Source organism: Oryza sativa, chromosome 1, assembly GCF_034140825.1.
Source record: "Oryza sativa Japonica Group chromosome 1, ASM3414082v1".
Taxonomy (NCBI): Eukaryota; Viridiplantae; Streptophyta; class Magnoliopsida; order Poales; family Poaceae; genus Oryza; species Oryza sativa.
In genome coordinates, this window is record NC_089035.1 from 20,620,004 (window position 1) to 20,643,237 (window position 23,234).

Genomic DNA, 23,234 nt, shown 5'->3' on the forward strand with positions numbered 1-23,234 from the left:
AATATATATAACCATAGGAATTTTCCAATCAACAGTAATCTCATAGAGTATAGTCTATTAAGCAATAAAATATTAGTTCCCATGTAGTCACTCCAACGTGCTTAGCATCTCCCGTGGTAGCTAATGAAAATAAAATGATAATCTTGCTCTAGTTAATTACATCCAACTCATCTGCTCTTCACTGCAAGAAGATGCTTAGCGCTGATTTCCTCGGTCTTATTACGTGAAGGAAATGAAAAAAAGAGGTCAGAGTCCATGCATTTTTTCCTGCGTTTATCCCTTGGAATCAACAGACAACAGCGGAGAAAACTTTCTCTCAGTTTTCCTGTGATAGTGTGATCCACTTTTGCTATCCGAATGATAGGAAAGGAAAAATTCCTATTGAACAGGATTCCCTCAAAAATCCTCTAATCCGGATAAGGCCTTAAAAAGAGATAAATCCAATTTGGTCACTATGAAATCAGTTACAATTGGACTTGAACTCTCGAAATCGTCCATATTTCATCCTTGCGCTCAAATAAAGATGGTTTTGATGATGTGGCCTCATGTGGCAAAACAAAATTAACGAACATAGGTAGGATACAAGTACGAGAAGAAAGAAAAGGTGAAAATAATATGTGGGATATAATGTTCTCTCTATTTTGTTATCCCTTTGTAAAAAAACGTAAACCTGATACATGTCCAGATTCATCCAGGATTTGTATTTTTTTAGACGAAGGGTGTATTATTGATTGGTGTAATGGCATCAACTGTGTTTATTCAAGTAGGCTCCACGTAAGTCATAATAACAGCACCGATTCGAAACCGAGGGATGGACCTTGTAAAACAGTTTTGAGAGTTTAGAGACCAAATGGCTTTGTTGTTGAGGGACTAATCAGACCAAAGACAGCTGAGGGACCGACTGTGGACTTATCCAGCTTAGAAAGGAAGACGGGGTTCTTCAAATTGAGAAAACTCCATTTGACATATCTCTCAACTTTCGTCAAAGTCTAAATTAAATTCATGCCTGACCTTCAAAACCAGGTATTATTCATCCTTAGACTTTCTGTGCCATTTAGTTTTCATCGTTTGATTGATTCAAAGCGGTTTTGGATGAGATGGCGACAGCGTGGCAATGTAACATAAATGCTGAAAATATGTATTAATTATAAAACAATAATAATGACCAAAAAAATCTCACGTCTTCCATGTATAATTTTAAACCAATTTTTTTCTCCAAAAAACAACATATAATATAATATTTCCATAGAAATAGTGCTTAAAATCCGAATACAATCAGATTTAATGAGAAAATATATTTTTTTCACATTGGACAGTTTATATAAGTTCTCATATGTCCAACTTGAATTAGTATTTTTGCAGGAATTTTTCATTCATTTGGTAATTATTAAAACTAGGAAGGTAGTCCGCGCGAATGCGCGGGTATGCATCGTACGTTAAGTTTGAGATACTTATAAGAGCAAAATATTAACTGGTGAACATCTACCACGATTTATCTATAAATTTTTTTCGTCGACATTAATTTCTTTTATAATTTTCTAACCTATTAGTTTTATATTATATCATATTTAAGTAATATCTATAAGCAATTATTTATAATCTTCTTTATCACTTGAAAAGAAGGTAGACTTATTTTCTTTAGAAAACATGTCAACAAAAAGTAAGTGTGAAGTAAAACTAAGGTATTTTTCTTTTTTAATTGCATATATATTATCATGGTTTATTTGAGGATTTATTGGGTGGGACATGATGCTCCACTAAATATATGGGTTTATATAGCCTAACATGATTGATGTAATTTGAGAGCCGATCCATGTATGAACATTTCATGTAGAGTGGATCAGAAGTTCCACGCAAGCTAACGTGAAAGCGAAATATAATTGCACAATAATATTTTTGAAATGTGATGTACCATGTACACACATCTGGTTTTTCTTATATAAGATAGATCTAACTGTTATTAGAAATAATGATTCCACCGGTTTAAAAGGCATAGAAGTATTCCAGAAATATAGCTTAAAAATTAAAAATTATGGTCGGTTTAATATCCAACATTATTGCGAAGTGAACGTAGCTCAACCGGTTAGGTTCGTCGTGATGGAATTTGCCCACTCGGGTTCATGTCCTAGACTTGACAAATTCTTTCAGTAGTAGGTGACGTACCCATCGACAGCGAGATGTACGTAGTGACTTTGTCAATCTCAAAATATATAAGTCTAGTCTATCGGAAGTACTCATAGGGGTATGTGCATGTGTGCATTCATAGAGGTGAGTATACGCGCGTTGTGAGCGCCCGTGTTTGTACTTTATATTAAAAATATTAAACATTATTTATTATTTCTCTTTTAATTTAATAGATAAAACAATAGGGAGGGGACGACATTTTTGCGTAGATGTGAGAGTGAGGAGGAGGTGGAGATTTTATTTTTCTAATTTTTCTTAAATGATTTAAGTGAAAGCCCAAGACGGGGTTTGTACATACCCGGGAGAATTTTTTTTCTCAATCCGGTGAATAGTAGTATGTATTGTACATTTGAGATTTTTTTTCACTTTTTTTGGTGAACAGTACTATGTACGTGTAACTCGTAACAATTAGGTGGGACCGTGACAGCGCTAATCCTTCTTTTTTAAATCGTAATTACATTTTTCCTTTTTTAAGTGAGTAGCAAAGTACGGAAGTACGTATATATATATATATGTACAACTATTCACGCGATTTTTTTTATTCGAGCAGGTTAGATGTATTTTAAATAAATCTAATCTAATGGTTTAAAAATAGTGGATCCACCAATAAAAATGATTACATGTTTTTTTTTCACAATTTGTAAGGTTCTCTCTAGTTTATTAGAGCACCACGTGGTGGCATAGAAGCGTTCGTAGGAGTGCCACATGGCTATTTAGAAGCGTTTGTAGAAAGTTATCTATTTTTTGTCGACTAGATGAGTCGTGATGTATTTAAGACCACAACATTACTTTTATACACCAATACTTTATATAATTAAACGAATACAATGGATCATAAATTGTGCATATAATTAAAAATAATTTAAAATATAATGTTTAGAGACCGTTGATTTGATATTTGATATTTATATTATATATCTAGTTTACATGCCTATACTTTCGTATATTATGTAATATTATATTTTATATTATACAAAATCCTACTTTAGACCGTTGTTTTTTTTCCACCGGTACTAACTACACATTTTTTGGCTTTATCATTTTTTATCGTATGTAGATGTTTATTTCTTTTTCTTCCGCCTAACAGTAGGAAGCTTTATTTGTTTATTTTTCAATTATACTTGCATACGGACATTTAGTTTTCTTTCCTTTTCCCAGCCACCAGTTGCATTTCTTTTAGAAAAAACTATCACCTTTTAATAATAGATCTAATCCAACGGTGTAAATTAACGGGTCCACCAATTTAAATGAAAATCGACGGTGAGATTAGACAGTGCCACGTGGCGGTCTAGGAGTGTTTGTAGGAGCGTCACGTGGCGGCTTAAGAGCGTTTGTAGGAAGTTTAATGGACTTTTAGTATATAATAAAAGAAATTGATTTATAATTTACTCTGAAAAAATGGAAACATGTTCAATGGCATATATGTGTATTAAAGTAAAATAAGTTAAATCCATATAAAAGAAATATTATTCCAGGAAGAAATTTTTAATTTATATATTTTTTTACATGTCACGAAACTATTTTTCTGCAGGGCAATTATTGTTTTTATGGATGACAGAAAAAAATTCTAGTATACAATAAGTGATTTTTAAATAATTTGTTAAAGTCATATATACATGTTTAAAATTAAAACAAAACCTTAAATCACAATGATATGTCATCCAAGAACACTTTGAATCAGTCAAAGGATAAAAATTACTTAAACAGTGTGGAAACTTGGGATTATCATGGCTATACAAGGCTATGATTTTAAGCCCAATTTTGAATAGTATCTTCTATTTGGGCAATTGTTTGGTCTATCAACAAGAACTTGCGCCCTTGGTGTCCAAAAAAAAAAAGGTGAGGTAAACACTGGACTTAGCTAATTTTGTGTTGCTGGAAGATATTAATTGTTTCGTCTGTTTGCTGCTTCCCCCTTGAAAATACACTGCTTTATCTCACCTTAAATCACACACATTTTTCTTTTCGAAAATTAAACAGGAACCCACTGCTCGCTTTTAGGCTAGCTGCGGTTGGAGATGATGAGTAGCACCGATGCCGATTCGATTCCCAGCACAGGGGTTAGCTAGGGTCCATGCCTGATTGCCTGGTCTATGCACCTGTCATGTCACTCTGTTCAATCGATCGAAACAAAATTTCAATTTGCACAAGTGAACGCATGATGAGGAGGAACAGAATGATGAATCTGCTGCACTTTGTGTACGTGCTCCCCCCGGCCATGATGATCACAAAATTAGCTTAACTATATATATATACAGCAACTTTGAACCCACCATACATATGAATTCATGGGCCGGCCCTTTCAAAAAGCGTCATATCATCACATGAGTATATATGACTGCTTTACAAGTTGTTATTACTCCTATCTCTCTCCTGATTAATTAGTATAATTTAGCAATGCAAAGACGAAATAATACTCTATATGGGGTAGATCGATAGAGTACTTGTACAGTAGGGGAAAAGGCACAAGGCTGAAGAGATTGTTCTTTTGGAGAGTGGTCCATCCATGGCCTGAATCATGATTAATAAGCCCTGATTATACTTGTTGGTTAGAGATGATATAGAATTAATTGGATGTTAGTAGTTTCATCTACAACATAGTCCTAAATATACTAGATCTACATATTTAAGGTGTCAAGAAGACTATCGAAACCTACGAGATCTACATCTTCAAGGTGTCAGGAAAAGTATTGAGACCTACAAGATCTACATTTTATAGGTGCAGAAGCGGGCACTGGCTGGTACCAGTGTCTTATCTAAAGTCATACCCATCATGAACTTCTCCTTCATCGGTGTCTTCAAAAAGCTCACCCAATACAACAATGAAATATACTTTCGGCAATGGGAGTGCACTCGAGTGTGCGGTGGTGGCCCGAGGACACGGGTAACCCGAACACCGTGGTTGGGGCCAATCGGTGACAAGCTTTCAATCCCTCGAGGCTTCGAGCTCTAATTAGGGACTCGAGGACGTCCTGGGCACTCCATGGAGGGGTTCACCACATTAGGAAAGTTGCTCTGGTCCGATGATCACATTTAAACCACCACTTTACATTAATTGTTGGATAGTTGAAACTTGATGTACAACTCATGCACAACTCGTGAGACGTGGTAGCGTCCCTTGCATGCCCATGTCACCCTAGAGAACACAAGTCGTGTGATGTGGTCCATCCACAACAACCTTTCCTGGGATCCACCTTTGTTTGGCTACGGTGGCTGACGTGTAGGCCCGGAGATAGTTGGGACGAAGACTTTTGATTCCCCTCTCCACTTGTCAACTAGTAGGTGTGGCAGTCACATCTGGTCAGTTAGCTTGGAGGGAAAACGACAAGACTAAGCATATCAAGTTTAGACTAGCTTAGTAGGCCCCGCTCCTTCATGCATGCAACGGTATCCCCTTCACATATAAGAAGAGGATCTATGCCACTAAAAAAAGGGTCTTCCAGTGAGCAGAGAACTTCTTGTACTCACTTAACTTTTCTTTCCACATCATTTTTTTCCCTTGATGATCCATAGTCCACCACATAGGAGTAGGCTATTACGTATCCATCTGGCCCGAACCTATATACTTGCTTGTGTTTATTCCTCTCATGCACCCGAGATCCAAGCTTGAGACTTGCACCCTGGCCAAACCTTCCTAGGGGGAGTGCCTAACTTCCCCGCTAGAAGAGTTTCGTACTCCGGCAGCGCCACAAATCATAATACTTATATTATTTTCCAACTTTGCCCATGCATCACGTGGGGTTTTCTGAGACTCTATAGTAAAATGTGATAATTAAGTAATCAAAACTCAATGTTGAAGACCATTCTGAATGAAATCGTGCTTTACTACATACCAGCCTATGATGTCGCACGATTTCACGTGACTTTAACCGTCATGTTATATGTGTATATGAGCATGTAATTTAAATTTTGGCATCAGTAAACAACATTTCATTCGCTTAAGTATGTTCTTGGGAGAAGTGTAGCTGATCAGCTATGACCTGAAAGCATATAGGTAGATGACATGCTCACTCTTAAGCCAACCTATTAACTTTTATGCTAAAGAGGCGAACCAAAGTACAACATTAAAATCATAGCAAATTTTAGTATGCCTGCATATGTCATAACAAATTCTAGTACTTAGGAAATTTTGTGACGTTAAAGTTATTGTAGTAATTTGGAATTAGTAGGTTGTAAGGATTATCTATAGATAAAATATATGCCTATAAGCTGAGAGTCAATTTATAAATAATTTTGAACGATTATTTTTAAATAAAGGATGAGGTTTTATTTGTAAAATATTTTTTACTGAGTACGCATAGTGCAAAATTATATTACATGTCATAAGGTAGCCGACACCTCCACTCTCCTCCAATGCTACTTTTCTTTCTTTGCTCTTTCTCTCTCTCATTTCTGGATTGCTGGAAGGCTTTGGAATTTCATCATCATTTTTTCCCCTCTTATAATCAATGACTCAATTCTCCTCTCTCAATTTTGTCTTTTTTTCTCGATCCAATGACCATTTGTTCACCAGAATATGTGGCTCATCCTGATAGTATTTTAAAATTTACTTTTTACTAGGTAAGATATATATTTGTGTGGGGAGAGAATTTAAGTCACACTGTTGAATTAATTGCCAACTACCGGAAGGCCAGCCCACCAAAAGTTGCTAGCTTCATGGTTGGAAATCAAACACATTTCCGTCGCTAGGGGTAGGACCATGTCAAAATGGAATTTCTAACAAAAAAACAAAAATTAAACAAATTTTGACTTAACTTGAACAAGTATAGCAGAATAGAAAATTGAAGTTTTTGACCATAAAGAATCCCAGCGGGAGGAGCGATCGATAAACCGTTGGAAGGTCATCGTCTTCTTCCTTCAGCGAATCCCAGTGGCCAGTAGCAAATCCCCAGCATCCATCTATCTGGCGTTTCGAATTGCTGACCGATCTATAGCTGATTGATCACTGCAAATAAAAAAGGATTAATTCTGTCGGCCAAACGATTCGTAGATCGATCGAGAGTCGGTGAAAAGTGGCAGCTGATTTGGCCTAAGCTACGTGACTAAGACTGGAGTTATCTCAATGGACAATATGGGCCAATTTTAACCCGGGCGTGTCGATCTGAAGGCACCTTGGCGTTGCCACGCCATCATCTCTTGGTAGCTTGTAGAGGTGCAGGAAGATATATATATCTTGCATCACATTTGGTCACATGACAATATATGTGACATATGCATCTGAGATCGATGATAGTATTAGGCTGAGTTCGAACCACGTGTACTCAACCTTTCTCTCTATCATGGAAAATGAAGTAGCTCGTTACGTATGATTAATTAAGTATTAGTTATAAAAAATTTTAAAATTAGATTAATAGGAATTTTCAAAGCACCTTTTGTATATATAATTTTTTATAAAAAGTGTACCGTTTAACCGTTCATGAAGTGTGCACATGAAAAATGAGAGGGTGCAGTTGTTCAAAATGCGCGCTTAGACGGCCCTGGTTCTTGTTCGTTAGAGCAAGTTTAATAGTATAGCCAACTATTGACTCTAATTATCTATAGTCAATTTAATAGCCAATTCATACAATAGTTACCTATAAACATGTACTACATCATTAATGTCTGATCCCACCTGTCATACACACATGCATCTTGTGCTGCAGCTGGCTACTAATTTATTAGCCGCTGCTTTTATCTTTTTTTCTTTTATCTTCTTAAAATATATTTATAGCTGATTTATAGTCTGCTATTGTAGCTGCTCTTAGCTAGTTTTACTGCAAGTTTGTCAGGAAAACGAGTGCTTTGCTCCCTCCGTCCCAAAAAAAAAAAAGCCAACCTTGACATAGATGGGACACTTCCTAGGAGAACGAATCACTATGTCAAGGTTGGTTTTTTTTTAGTGGTGGGAGTACACTCGGCCCACTGACACACGAAGTTAAGTGAATATTTTCTGACGGGCTACAGTGAACTGAAGGAAGTGGAGAGAACAGAGAAAACAGAGTTTGGCGCTGCCAACTTCAGCAGCGATTCTACTGTAGTAGTAGCTAGCAGATTTGAAATGTTAAATCAAGAAATAGACAAATCAGATTGACGGCTGCTGTACATGATCTCAACTCAAACGAGTAGAAGTTTATATACGCATCTAAACCATAAAATGGAGTGATTGAATTAATTAAATAAGGTGAGCAACATAGACAGAAGGGAATGGTCCTATAGCTATATACTATTATAATATGTTTCTTTTTTTTTTTATCGTTGCATCAAACAAGCTAGCATTTGTTCCCTTTATATGATGGTCCGCAACTCATATGCCTTTCGATGGCTGAAAGACACAATAAACATGCCATTATTAATTGTCTGCTTTTCTTAAGACTCATAAATGTATTAAATTAAGGTTTATCACAAAGTGCATAAAGGGGCAATTGGAATTCTCCAATACACATCAAATTAATAGGATTGATCTTATAGCTGTTAAGACCTACGAAATCATGCAGAAAGGAAACATGCATTCGTTCAACGAAATTAATACAAAGTATTTGTACTCTGGGTAACCATAGATGAAAATATTTGTCTTCAAGTGGCTTTCTAAGTAGGTTTTTTAAGTCAACCTATAATTTGTAATTTGTAGTCATTCGTTCTTCGACGTCTCTATAATAATTGACTTTAATTTCTTAGAAGCAAAGGCTAAAATAAATACTATTATTAAAAAAAAAGGAATTAATATATGCACCGACGGTCTAAATCAAAGCATCCAAGGACATGCTTGAAATATAATTAATTAAAAACCATTGATTAGCCAGGCCCTTGAGATGTGCACGTGTCTAAAACGATCAATTAATAAATTTTGACACATAACAGAATAAGCCTTGCGACGTCCTTCTTTGAAGCATCGTACGCAGCACCTAAACCACATTACAGGATATGGACATGTGTAAAGCTCGAGACATTTCTTTACCAACTAATTCTCTCCTATGCATTTGTTTGATTCTGTTAAATGTTAGTATGATGTGTTCTTGCACAACTGTAGGATGACTTTAGAAACAATCTTCTTCGATTAATATTACTTTCTAGTACTCACTGGCTGATCCATAATCTTCTAGACCAACTTAATTACGTATGACTAATCGTTGAAAGATTTTGTACCTAGCTAGTGATCCGGCATGCTAGCAGGCTCACTATGTTAGTCTTCATTAAATTTCATACTTGTTTGAATTTAACAAAAGAAAAGGCTTTTCAATCTTTCAAGAAAAGTCAATCAGAATTTGAATAGTTTTCCTAGTACTACTATTAGGAGCGCAGCGCGCGTAATAGCGCTACCATAATTTTCCTTTTTTTATATAAGGAATAACTTTCTATAATGAGTTTTTTTTTCGGGGAACTTTCTATAATGAGTTAATATAATTTGCTGAGAGAACAATTATTGGAGAAGTGAGATGTTGAGAGTTGAACCATCATCTACTCCCTCCATACTCGTAAAGGAAGTCGTCAAATCTTGGGAATATAAATCATGAATAACTCTTAAGTTTTTTAGTTTGAAAATATAAAAATTATATAAATAAATTTATCTTGAAAAATACTTTCATAAAAGTATATATATATATATATATATATATATATATCACTTTTCAATAAATATTTTTATAGAAAAAAAGTCAAAGTTGTGTTTTGGAGATCGTGTCGCTGTCCTAAACGACTTCCTTTACGAGTATGTAGGGATTACTCATCTGTTACTGCCTTAATTACGTACTGAACACGAGTTATTGGATAGTCGCGTTTCCTCCTTTCTAAGTTATTCTTCTGGTAGATATCTTGACATGGCATGGCCTGGGTTGTTATGGTTAGGTAAATATATACTATTATGTTAGTGCAAGCAAAGTATGACTTGATGGTCAAACTAATAATATACTTGGACGTTTAAAACAAACAATCAACATGATTCACTTCTTTGTGTGTGTGTATGTTCAGAGTACTATATATATTGAAAAAAAATCGTCGGTACTAACAAAACGAACATAAAATTCTTGGCATTTTACACAAGTGGGAGAATGGACCTGTAGATTTCCACTAACAACTTCTGTTCGGTCAGCTGATCTCCAGTCAAATGTAGTAAAAGTTAATCTAAAGAAAATGTAGTATATGTTTTATCTTGTGGAGAGATAATTCTCTATTATTACAGCTTCTAATGGGGATCGAAATCATGCGCATCAGCACATTTCATATCTCTATTGATATGATCCTCTCATCAAATTAAGATTAGAAGAGCATCGTAAAATTTTAAGCTCTGGCTTGGTCGGCAATCACTTTCTTCAATTTTTAATACCTCAACAACATCACAAAATCTTTCAGGAAAGGAGCATGATTGTTCTTCAGAACTAAATTTATTAGCTAGTACATTTAGTAAGATTTGATAATGCGCATTGGATATGTAATTTTTTTTCTCTTTGATATTGAAAATAATTGCTCGAGAGTTCATTTCTGCTTCATAGCATCCATGTGAAATATGCCAACTTTCGATCTCACATGAACCACCTCTTACTCATACAAAAGGAAAACAAAACTTAGAAACTGCAAGATGGGGTCACCGTGGTCTTCTATGCAAACAAATGAACTAAAGCAAATTACATGAGCTAATTTTGATATAAATTGGTTTTCCTTGACCATCCCGGCAGGCTCAAGTACCACACCTGAGGAATCAGGTTTCAACGAGAATCAATTGTTCAAGAAGAAAAAAAAAGGATTAGCAGCATAGTTAGCTTTATATCTGTTTTACGTCATCACCATTAATTTCTCTGGGCATGCATGCTTTCCTCAAAGAAACACAAGGAAAGAAGATAAGTTCCACCAGAGAGAGATACAATCCAGAGAGTTGCATGATTGCCACATTCAAATATTTGAGCTACTGGACACGGCACTGCTAACTTGTTTATGACAAGCCCTTTCTTTTTTTGCCCTTTCCTTTTTGCCTTTAGATTGCCCTTTCCCTTTACATCCATGCAGAAATTTGTTGTGCAAAAAGCAGATGCCTATAGAATAACTTGGTTACCGGGAAACAAGGCCATTAGTCCCTTGAGACCCTATAGCTAACATATATACACTGCCCTGCAACAATATATACTTTTACAGAAATATATATATGGTGGCCACATTGCATAAAAGTATATATAAAATCATTGTTGTTAAGATGGCAAAACCAATTATAATGGTCTATTGCTGATCAAAAGCTGCAAAAGGGGTACAAGCTGCCTTGAGCCACCCCAGCTAGCTATCTGTGCTTACTTCTTGTTGCCCCACACAAAGGCACAAATTCTATTTCCATAGAATATATTGCCCACACCACATGTTGTTCATTGTTGAAGGCACCAAGCAACCCCTGTCTAGCTTCCTCTACCATCCCTTATATAAATACCACCCCTCCTGCTCAACCTCTCTCACCCATCATCACTACTGCACCAAGCTAGTCTCAAGTGTTCAATTAGCTAGCTCTCTTTTGCTTAGCCATGAGTGCAGCAATGGCTGCCTTTGCCTTCCTACTAGTCATCGCCATCGTCTTCCCCCTCGCATCCGCATTCCCTTCCCCTCCTGTTTCATGGGGCCAACAGCAGCTAGACCCTCACTTCTACGACCACTCGTGCCCACAAGCACAGCAAATCGTGGCATCTATCGTCGGGAAAGCGCATTACCAGGACCCCCGCATGGCCGCATCCCTCCTCCGTCTCCACTTCCACGACTGCTTTGTCAAGGTACATAGTTACATATGGGATTTTTTTTTCTCTAAAGAGCGAAAAAAAGACCTGTATCTCTTCCCATTTTATATGGAGGAGTTCATTAATTGTACAATACAATGGCTCGATGAGTGAATTACAAAAAATAATGCATTTGCAGGGCTGCGACGCGTCGATCCTACTAGACAGCAGTGCGACGATCATGAGCGAGAAGCGGTCGAACCCTAACCGGGACTCTGCGAGGGGGTTCGAGGTGATCGACGAAATCAAGGCGGCGTTGGAGGCCGCTTGCCCACACACCGTCTCTTGCGCTGACATCCTTGCCCTCGCCGCGCGTGACTCCACCGTCATGGTATATATACATTTTCTAGACCTCCCTATTACATTTTCTTTTCATATTCGAATAGTTAGGTTAATTGCTTTTATGAATGTAGTGCATATGTTGAGAATATATGCTTTTGCATTGTCTAAAAAGCTAGCCGCGGATTTGGATTGACTGCAACTTGTTGTGTGTACGTATAATATGCATCATGTCGGACTTGGTCAGCCAGTAAGCTAAGCTAGGTCTGTACACGCACTGAAGGACATATTCATTCTTGTTTCCACACTTTACTTATGTACAGATTATGTGTAAGCTTTTCAAAAGATGGTTTATATATATATATATATATATATATATATATATATATATATATATATATATATATATATATATATATATATATATATATATATATACCCATAATGTTTTTCCTAACAAATCTCTATGGTTGGGAACACATGGCATAAAAGTATAGTATCTCGATCTCCTGTGTCGAGCTATTTGGATGGGCCCAGCAGTGCACTATAGCTACAACATATAGTTCCAGACCCAGTCTAGAGCTAGCTAGGACAAAGTAGAACACATCACCATTATTCACCAAAAGCAGCTACTTAGCTATCTCCATGTGTTGTTGTGTAGAAGGAAAAGGATAAAGCTAGCAATGCAAAGTCGACACAAAGTAGGGTCACATTGCTCGGTAAAGCATATGCAGCGCCAAAGCTATCTACAGTTCCTCTCTCCCTCACAAAACAAAACGAAAGCTATCTACAGTTACAAAATAACAAAGCATTGGCCATTGCGCGTCATGGTTAAAGGCGTAGTAAATTAAAAGTGACAAAGTACATGTACCACCTGGGTTTTTATTTATTTTTGACTGAAACGTCGTTAGCTAAAGCTTGGGTTTATTTAAGAGAGTTAGTTATATTAACATGTGCATCATCAATTAATTGGTGTGTGCGTGCGTCATATTGTTGTGGACGATATAATTAACAATAATCCTCGATCAAGGTTTCCTTTCGATAAGCTTGAGTTCATGTTAATTGTTCTTTTCTATGTGCTTAATTATGAAGAAATCTTAAAAAGGTTGATTTTGAGGACCACATAAACATATTGGAATTTTCTACCAAATCAAGCCCCTCAGTACAAGAACTGTACTGAATGGCATTAGGCTTAAACAAGCAAATATAATATTTCTCAATCCTTTCAAGAAGAACAGTAAAACAAAATCTTAGGATTATCTTTTTGATGGAAGTATTATAAAATTCTGGGGATGCTCATAGGATAGGATGTACGCATATGATCATAGTGGCGAGTGTGTGTATACACGCGTGTATACGAGAGCATCATCTCATTTGTTCTGCGTTTCAGAGAAAGAATTATTTTGGGCCGGTTTAATTAATTGTCTAGGCTCATGCAGAACATTCGATCAGTAGTCAACTAGTCATTGGTTCTGGATCTACCAATCTTTTTTGTCATGACAATACCGAAATGAAAACCTTAGCTTAATTGCTTGCATTGCTCGTACGTGCAGACGGGAGGCCCCGGGTGGATAGTGCCGCTGGGGAGGAGGGACTCGCGTGGGGCGAGCGTGCAGGGCTCCAACAACGACATCCCGGCTCCCAACAACACCCTCCCCACCATCATCACCAAGTTCAAGCTCCAGGGCCTCGACATCGTCGACCTCGTCGCCCTCCTCGGTATTTATATTATGTCGCATATGATTTATAATCTATCCTTTATATATATTGTTACGACTTAACCTATTTGTCAGTGACTGTTGTTATATAGCGCTAGTGACTATATAGCTTGTCGGTGACTATTTGCAGTAACTTTCACATGCTTATTTAGGTTTAGAGCACTTAACTAGGTAGCCTCTTTTTTTTTATCTCCATCTCTCTAGCTAGGACCTACTCTGTAAAAAAAAATCAACCTAGTATTGAATGAGACATTTTCTAATATAACGAATCTGAACAAGCTTCTGTCCAGATTCGTTATATAAGAAAAACGTCCGATCCAATCTTAGAATGGTTTGTTGTAGGATAGAGGGAGTAGGAAGGGGAAACTATTCTAATCCCTCGAGGGGATGTTCCCTCCTTTGCTCAAAAACCATATAAATGGTTATAAAAAATTCTGGAAAAATTTAACAATATTCATACAACACATATATACAACTTCACAAAATCTTAAGTCCAAACTCAACTCACACGTCGAGATATAAAAAAGACAAATTCAGCATATGAATAGTAGCGTACTGTTTATATCTAAATTTGTCTTTTTTGTTTCTCGATGTGTAGATCGAATTTGAACATGAATTTTGGTGGACTAGTAGGTATCATTATACTCTACATTGTCAATTTTTTTCAGATTTTTTCACAACTATTTGCATCGAATTTAGAAGAAAAAGATATACGAGGGGATATTCCCTCGAGGGATTAGAATCCACTCCCAGGAGAAAGCTAGGTAGCTAGAGTTGGTGGCTTAGCTCGACGATGCATGGTACTTGTAGGACGCAACATGCATGGCTTCTGACGTGTCCAAGGACACCGTAGATCCATGCAACTCATTGGTACCTCTCACAACTGTAGCTTGTGTCACATGTTGCACCCAAATACATAACCACCGTTGAAATTCTCAGGAGCTAGCTAGAGAGCAGCAGTACCTGGATCCTCAGATGTCGTATCCAGACATATCACCGACACATTTCAAGACCTAAACACCTACTATCTGTCTAAACAGACAAAAGCGTAGGCTGGTGCCACAAATCAATCATTTCCCAACCAACATCGCGACACAAGTGCTAAAACTTTATGTATATGAAAAGAGTTTGTTTTAGTCCAGCAAAAATTTTTTCTTTGAGGTGCCAGTATCTCACGATACCAGATTGTTGGATCCAATAATGCCCATCCTAGCTAGCTAGATCCAACAATCGAAAACAATTTGGTACCGTGAGATATTAGTATCTCGAGATACTTTTAGCTAGACCGGAACAAATCTCATATGAAAAATATCCAAAATGATATCCATCCATCCCATTCACTGATCGACAGAATTATTCTGCACATATATTTCGGCTGAATTATTTACAGTAAATAACTGAATTAGACTTGATGTCGTGTGTCAAAAAAATTGTTGTAATTATCTGCATATTTGACTGACAGGTAGCCACACCATCGGCGACTCCCGGTGCACGAGCTTCCGGCAGCGGCTGTACAACCAGACGGGGAACGGCCTGCCGGACTTCACGCTGGACGCGTCGTACGCGGCGGCGCTGCGGCCGCGGTGCCCGCGCTCCGGCGGCGACCAGAACCTCTTCTTCCTCGACCCCGTCACCCCCTTCAGGTTCGACAACCAGTACTACAAGAACCTGCTCGCCCACCGCGGCCTCCTCAGCTCCGACGAGGTGCTCCTCACCGGCGGCAACCCGGCCACGGCGGAGCTCGTCGAGCTCTACGCCGCCGATCAGGACATCTTCTTCGCCCACTTCGCGCGGTCCATGGTCAAGATGGGCAACATCTCGCCGCTCACCGGCGGCAACGGCGAGGTCAGGACCAACTGCAGGAGGGTCAACCACAACTACTGATAGATCGATCGATACCCATCATCGTCTATCATTCGTCGTCGATCTGCTGCTTTTGGTTAATAATTAATTTGGTCTAGATGGTTCATCTTTTGGTCGGTTATATTATTATTAGTTGTCGATTAAGTAAAACACTGTTTTGTCGATCGAGATGTGAGATTTGTTGGTTGTGTTTAATTGTGTTATTTTGTTTCTTGAATTGTTTGTTAGCCTCTTAGAGGAAATTTGATACGCTTGGTGTATCATGCATGCTGTTATTAGTTGGTTCTTGTTAATAAAATGAGTCATGTTTGTGGCTGATCTCAACCCTCAAGTCCTGATTTTTTTTAAGTACATTGTGAGTATTTGTTAAATAAAACGAAATTTTTGAAGTACTAGACGAAACGTTCGGCAATAGAACTTACCAGGACATGTTGCTGGAATAGTATGCATGATATAACAATTGTCTAGACCCCAATGGAATATATATTCAGCAAGCAAAGAGAATTGTTCAAATCGTGAACTTTCTGTGTGAGGTTTCTCTGTGTGAGTTCTGTAATAATTGACTGTAGCTCTTTGTAAAGACCGAGATATTACATTCCATTATCTAAAAAAACATATCAACTTAAGTACATCAACTAAACAGGTTTTTCTGATCCAATAAGCTGTACCTCGTGGTACCAAATTAAATCCGATTACCAAATTAAATCGAGATGGGCAGGATGGGCATGCTTCGAGGCTTCTAATTGTCGCGCTTCGCCTAATGCCGAAGTCATTTGTCTCCACGCCCCACGCTCGTCTTCGCCCCACGTGTAGTGCCACTATAGTTGCCCAAAAGGCCCATGGCCCGACGGCCTGGCCCATGTTACGGGGTTTTGCCTCGGCCCAAGCACGTACGACACGCCTCGACCTATGGGCCATGCCCAGGCCTCTGGTCATCCGTGACGGACACCAACTTAGGGTCTGATTGAGATATGTAATATTATTTCAATCGGGCCTAAACTACGGCCCGTCACTGATAGGTGTCATTCGTGACGGGCCTGAGTTTTATGCCCATATAACATGTTTGTGCGACTATATCCTAATCGGGCGATTTTTTGGTCTGTCACAGATGACTCATCCGTGACGGTCCACTAATTCCAGGTATGTTAGAGGGCGTCACAGATGGAATGTTCTGTATTAGTGCAAGTAACAACCACAATGTTAAATGGAATCCATCAATTAGGTGTTGGCTTCTCTCCTTCACTCCTTCACGTGCTAGATGCCTTTGAATAATCCATCATTTCGAGGATTATAAAACACGCAGATGAAAGCATAATAGTTTCTGAACATATTGGTATTAAGTAAATAAAGATTAGCAATCACCTGTGTTTGCATCCACCACTGGTGGAGAAATGATCTTTACTGGGTCGACCCAAAACAACAATAGTCACGGTTCCAAAAAGAACCGGACTAAAAATGATCTTTAGTCCCGGTTGAAAACCCTACCACCATTCTATGATGTCCAACCGGGACTAAAGATCATCTTTAGTCGATCATCTTTAGTCCCAGTTCATCCCCTGTCAAATGTATGTCAGGGGGCCAAGGATCTTTAGTCCCGGTTGGTGTCACCAACCGGGACTAAAGATCACCACTTTAGTCCCGGTTGGTAAGATCAAGATCCGGAACTAAAATTTTGAACGCGCAGTTTATAATCCCTATCACTTATCCTCTCCCCCACAACCGCAACTCACACAGATCGAATCTCTCCCCCTCCTCCCCTCTCCTCTCAGATCTATCCTCATTCCCTCTCCTCCACCTCCTCCCCTTCCTCCTCTCTCCCCCCTCCTCCTCCTCCCCCTCCTCCCCTTCCTATCCGGCGGGCCGGCGGCCAGCGGGGCCGCGCCCGGCGGCAGGTGGCGGCTGCTGTGGCGGGCGGCGGGGCCGTGGCCGGCGGCGGGCCGGAGGCCGGTGGGGCCATGCCCGGCGGCAGGCGACAGGGCTGCAGGCGACGGCCGTGTCGAGCGGCGGCAACGGCTTTGGTTTTTTTTTCAATAATTTGTGATTCACTGAGATGTATAAATTTGTGATTCATTGTATGGATTTGTGATATATTTGATTTTTGTGTAATTTTTTAGGATTTGTGATGTATTTGGTTTGTGTGTACAAGTAACTTTAAGATTTTTGATGTGGATTTGGTGATGTGAATTTGGGATGTTACTTTGATTTGGGGATTTAAGGTTTGATTTGGGGATTTGCATGCCACTTGATTCGGGAGAAAAGAAAAAGGAAAAAAAATAGCGACCATCTGGTACTGCGGCTATTCTCTCTTTACTCCCGGTTGGTGTTACCAACCGGGACTAAAGATCCCTCTCTTTAGTCCCGGTTAGTGTTACTAACCGAAACTAAAGATGGATCTTTAGTCCCGGTTATTTCAACCGAGACAACTTTAGTCCCGGATTCATACTCCTGGTTAGAAAACCGGGACTAAAGGGGTTCCCAATCGGGAGTAAAAATGGGTTCTCCACCGGTGCACGGTTTTGAGAGAAAAAAAAGAGTAAAATCCATCACCGGTCCCTAAATTTGTACCGATGTGTCATTCCGGTCCCTAAACTCGCAAATCGATCTTTCAGGTCCTCAAATTTATTCGACTGCGTCATCACGGTCCCAAAACTTACAGATCACTAGTTTAGGTCCTCTAACTTGTTTAGTTGTGTCACCCTGGTCCCTAAGCAGGACGGTCTAAAAACTTTATATAAAAAAAAATTCATAACTTTTTCATGTGAACTCTAATGAAAACAAACTTTATATCAAAATTGTATCCCTCGACACGAGCTACAACTTTGTAGTTGAAAAGTTTTTAAATTAAAACTGTTTAGGGTCCCAAAATATTATTGCATGTTTATAGATTTTTGAAATTTTAATTTTAAAATTACATTTTGGGACAAAAAAGATGACTTAAAATAAAAAAATTCAACTACAAAGTTGTAGATCACGTCGAGGGCTACAAGTTTGATATAAAGTTTGTCTTCATTAAAATTCACATAAAAAGTTATGAATTATTTTTAAATATAAAGTCTTTAGACCGTCCTATTTGACCCAGATGATATTCAAATCCAAGTTTAGAGACCGGGGTGACACAACTGAACAAGTTGGAGGACCTAAACGAGTGATCTGTAAGTTTAGGGACCGAGATGACACAGTCGAACAAGTTTGAGGACCTGAACAGTCGATTTGCGAGTTTAAGGACCGGGATAACACAGCGGTATAAGTATAGGGACCGATGATGAACTTTACTCGAAAAAAAAACACAACAGTTTGTTTATTTCGTCCACACTTGAGGCAGCCGTTAAAGCACATCCCATCGTTGAACCATGAGGCCTAGGGGTTTCAGGAATTTTTTTGAGAATTAATATTATTTTTATGGAAAATCGCAAAAGTAGTGGTCAACCGGGGAAAATCGCGAAAATAGATCTCTGTCGAACGGGTGTAGTTCGATAGGCCGCCTATCGAACGGCCAGAGCGCGACTAGCGACGAGATCGGAAGGCTAGGACCTGTCGAACAGCCCCCGTTCGACAGGCAGGGCTGTCGAACAGCCCCCGTTCGACAGGCAGGCTGTCGAACAGCCCCCGTTCGACAGGCTTCTGTCGAACTGCCGCAGTTCGACAGGATGTCCGTCGAACTGCCGCAGTTCGACAGGGTCGCGTTCTCCATTTATTTGTAATAAGTTATTTTTTTTAATAATATGTAATTTATTTTAGTGTGTAAGAAAGGAAAATATTTTTTGTAATGTTATATGTATGTGATTTAGGGTTTTGATAATGTTTGGTCAGAAATTGTAGTATTTATTTGTTGGTTAAAATATTTGAATTATTTAGTTTCATTATTTGTATATTTGAATGATAATTTGTCATGATTCATTCGAAGGGTATGCTACTGAGTAATTATCCGAAGAAGTTTATGAAATAGTACTGATAGTACTAAGTTAATCGTAAAGTGTTTCTCAAATAGTACGGACAGAACATAAATGACTAAAAGTTTAATACAAATAGATAAGTCAAGGACGATCAGTGCCCTTCGCACGCTTGCTAGGTCCTCCCTTCTTCCTACGCCTAATCTGCTCAGTGGGATATGTCAAATTATCAGGGGGGTGCCTATCTCTAGCTGCCTGCTGTGGTGTCACGTCTGGCCCCTGACCGGCCTCCGTATCCTGCGTCGGCTGTGTGACCTGAGGTGCTGCGTGCCAGTAATCCATCCCTACTTCCCCCTGGGGAGGATCAGTGGAAAAGAAGTCCTCAATGAATGCTGTGCGAGGGGAGTAAGCAGGCACTCCGTGATGCGTCGACGCCGAACCGTACTCATCGTCTGTTTGTACAAGAGGGAGAAACCAAAAAATATGGCGTAGTTAGTAACGATACATATAATTAGAAACTAAAGCGTGTTATTGTTTAAAATGACTTACATGTGTGCTGTGTGTGGCCCTGCTCTGGCGCACGCGGAGTGATATGAAGTCCCCATGCTGGTGTGTTCAACACGTTGTCCCCCGTTGGCATGTAAGGGAAGTGTGTCGACCCAGATGCTCCCTGCGAGGGGTGAACATAAGGCGGAGTTTGGAATACCTGCGGACGTGGTGGTGCCGTGCTCGACGTGGGTACCCCTGATCCGGTTGACCCCCTGGTGTACTCCGGTGCTGGGGTGTGCTGAAAGGAAGGACGACCGTGAGATGTGTGGGCCGCTTCGTACCCGCGACGTGAAGAGGATGGACCACTCCGATCCACGCTGGAACGTCGGTGTAGTGGTGGTGATGGCCGTCGGCCCGACGTCTGCACCACATCTGCCGCGCTCCGACAGGAGACACGACGTAGTAGTGCGGCAGCACGTGAACGGAAGTTGCGAAGGACACTCGCCACGTCGTCAGACCTGACGACTGGAGGTCTCGCCTCTAGTCTTTGCAGCAGGGTGTCGGACTCCACGTGAACGTGCTCAACAAATTCCGCCTGTTCCACAAATAATCAAGGCAATTAAAATTATTTAACCAGTTGCACATTTATTAAGAGTATTTAACAAGATGCACATTTGTTAGAAATAATGAACTAGTTGCACATCATTTATAAATACTGAACTAGTTCCACATTTATGTAAGAAAAGGAACTAGGTGAACCAATTGCACATTTATTAGACATACTGAACTACTTGCTAACTTTTTAAAAATATTGAACTAGTTGCTCAAATTCCACAAATAAACACGTACCATTGAGTTGTAAGCTGATCTAGGCTGAGGGGCAAACGTGTCAGTAATCGCTGCCTGGTGGGGGACGGTGCTATCTCCTTGTGGAGGAAAACACCTCCATCGTGTAACACTGCGGTACCAACGAAGGTAAGCTCCATAATAACTCCCATCGTCTGGAGGTGTCTGAAGTGCCAAGTTATCAGCTGCGTGCTCCCACTCTTGTACCGTCGGCTGAACCGTGGTCACAATAACTAGCTCGTAGGAAAGCCCGAGCCCCTTTCTGGAGTACCTGCACAACAACAAATTCACACATCAGAAAAAATGTTGTGCAGTGATTTATTTTAAAAAATGTAGGATTAAACAACTGTGATGTGAACTAACCTATGAAGACTATCAGCCAAAGGACGACCATCTCTCGGAGGGAAGTCCTGATACATGCCCAACTGTTTGAGAACCCTGTGGACGTTGTGTGGCTCGACGTGCACGTCCACCACGAGGTGACAAGTCGTCCTCCAGAGTTGCATATCTCGCGTGCAAAGATCCGCGAGACCGTGCGGTGCACGATCATTGACATCGTGCTGAGTGTAGGGAGTCCACCGAACACGGTCAGGCGTAAGCTGATCAAAGTCAGCTACAAACTGAGTGTAGACACGACGTGTCGTCCCGCTAACCCACTGCGGCTGTAACAAGTAGTAGTTTTCATTAGTCATATAAGAAAAGTTTGTGATCTAGTATTCATAATGATAACATAAACGAATTTAACAAAAATTACCTCACGGTGTGTCCACAAGGATCCCATAGTGGGACGATCGTCGATGTCATCAACACCAGACCTGTACATCTCTTGCAAACCGTAGTTTGCGTACGAGTCAAGCTGAGGCCTCCCAATGTCGAAGCGCTCGTGCGCCCACAACATAAGTAGCAACGGGCATCCAGGGAGTGAACTTTGCTTGCTGTTCCTCACGCAAGCATCACACAGTCCGGCATATGTCGCCGCAAGTACCGCCGACCCCCAACTGTACTGTGGAATCTCCGCGATAGGTAACTCTGCAATCTGCTCCGCAAAGTGGATGAAGTGCTTGTCCACGGAGTCAGCGTGAGTTCCCGTGAACATCACCCATCCAAACAACCACAACAGGTAAGCGACTAAGTGCCGCTGCACGATCCACTCCTCCTGGTCATCAGGGAAGACATCCTGTCGAAACTGATTCAACCAACTTTTCGTAGGCCCGTGCCCATCTGTGAGATCCTCCAGTGCAACAGGCAGCACACCACCAAAACTGGCCAGAAAGTCATCCGCCCATCCAGCATTCACCATTGTTGGGCCAACTGCTGGCCCAGCTATCGGCAGCCCCAACAAATAAGACACATCCTGCAGAGTGGGCACCATCTCTCCAACTGTTAGGTGGAAAGTGTGCGTCTCAGGCCTCCATCTATCGACAAGAGCACTCAGAAGCGCCGCATCAATGTGGATTCGTTCGGACCTTGCACGTGAAGGCTCGACCAACCGTGCAAACGTCAACAACCCAGCTGCTCTCAGCCTACAACATGACAGAGCGCAAGTTATTAATACATGAAAATATAAACACCTTGTATTAGTAAAAACAATATATTTTCACACACCTTGGAACCCAACGAGGATCAATACGCCAATATTGATCCGGTCCTCGCATCTTTAGCACATTGCAGAAAGTTCCTGTAGTCAGACGTCGCGATCGATGGTTCCTATCGATCTCCTTGTCTATCAGCTGCCCATCATTTTGATCAGCCATACCTGCAGATCGAAAACAACATTAGTACAATGCACGTATGGTAACAGTACAATAAATGTATGCAACATAATTCAATTAACAAATTTGCATGCCATTTCAATTTAAAATTACAAGCCCACGACACATATATTACGATATTACAAGTGCAGTGCAGTTCGAGTGAAATTTAAATTACAATTCCAATACAAATACATGACGATATTAATAGTGCAGTGCAGTTCAAAATGAAAATTACAAGGCCATTACAAATAGATTCGGGTAATAAAAGTGCAAGAAAGTTCAAATTAAAATTACAGACGCACTAAACATAAATTGAACGATAACGATCTTCAAAGTAGGGAGTCCACCACGAGGATAATAGCTAACTAAGGATTATTTTTCTTCTTCGACTTCCCCTTTGGAACGCGACGAACATCAGCGCCTGTGGCATCATGCCCTACATTGTACATGCTGCAATCTTTACGGGAATGGTTCTCCCCGCAAAGAATG

The 23,234-nt window shown here is 39.9% G+C and overlaps 2 protein-coding genes across 2 annotated transcripts; one reads left to right on the top strand and one right to left on the bottom strand.

The window, feature by feature from the left end:
- Window positions 1–11,326: 11,326 nt before the first annotated feature.
- On the top strand, window positions 11,327–16,084 carry LOC4326874 (peroxidase 72). The gene is made up of 4 exons (XM_015769500.3): window positions 11,327–11,903; window positions 12,046–12,237; window positions 13,739–13,904; window positions 15,366–16,084. Exons 1-4 carry the CDS (start codon window positions 11,661–11,663, stop codon window positions 15,785–15,787), a joined length of 1,023 nt encoding a protein of 340 aa, XP_015624986.1. The 5' UTR covers window positions 11,327–11,660; the 3' UTR covers window positions 15,788–16,084.
- A 3,594-nt stretch (window positions 16,085–19,678) lies between these two features.
- Window positions 19,679–22,249, bottom strand: LOC107280872 (uncharacterized). Its single transcript, XM_015782663.3, has 5 exons — window positions 21,746–22,249; window positions 21,355–21,653; window positions 20,995–21,262; window positions 20,206–20,740; window positions 19,679–20,108 (listed from the first exon to the last, which is right to left on the bottom strand). Exons 1-5 carry the CDS (start codon window positions 22,085–22,087, stop codon window positions 19,801–19,803), a joined length of 1,752 nt encoding a protein of 583 aa, XP_015638149.3. The 5' UTR covers window positions 22,088–22,249; the 3' UTR covers window positions 19,679–19,800.
- Window positions 22,250–23,234: the final 985 nt, after the last annotated feature.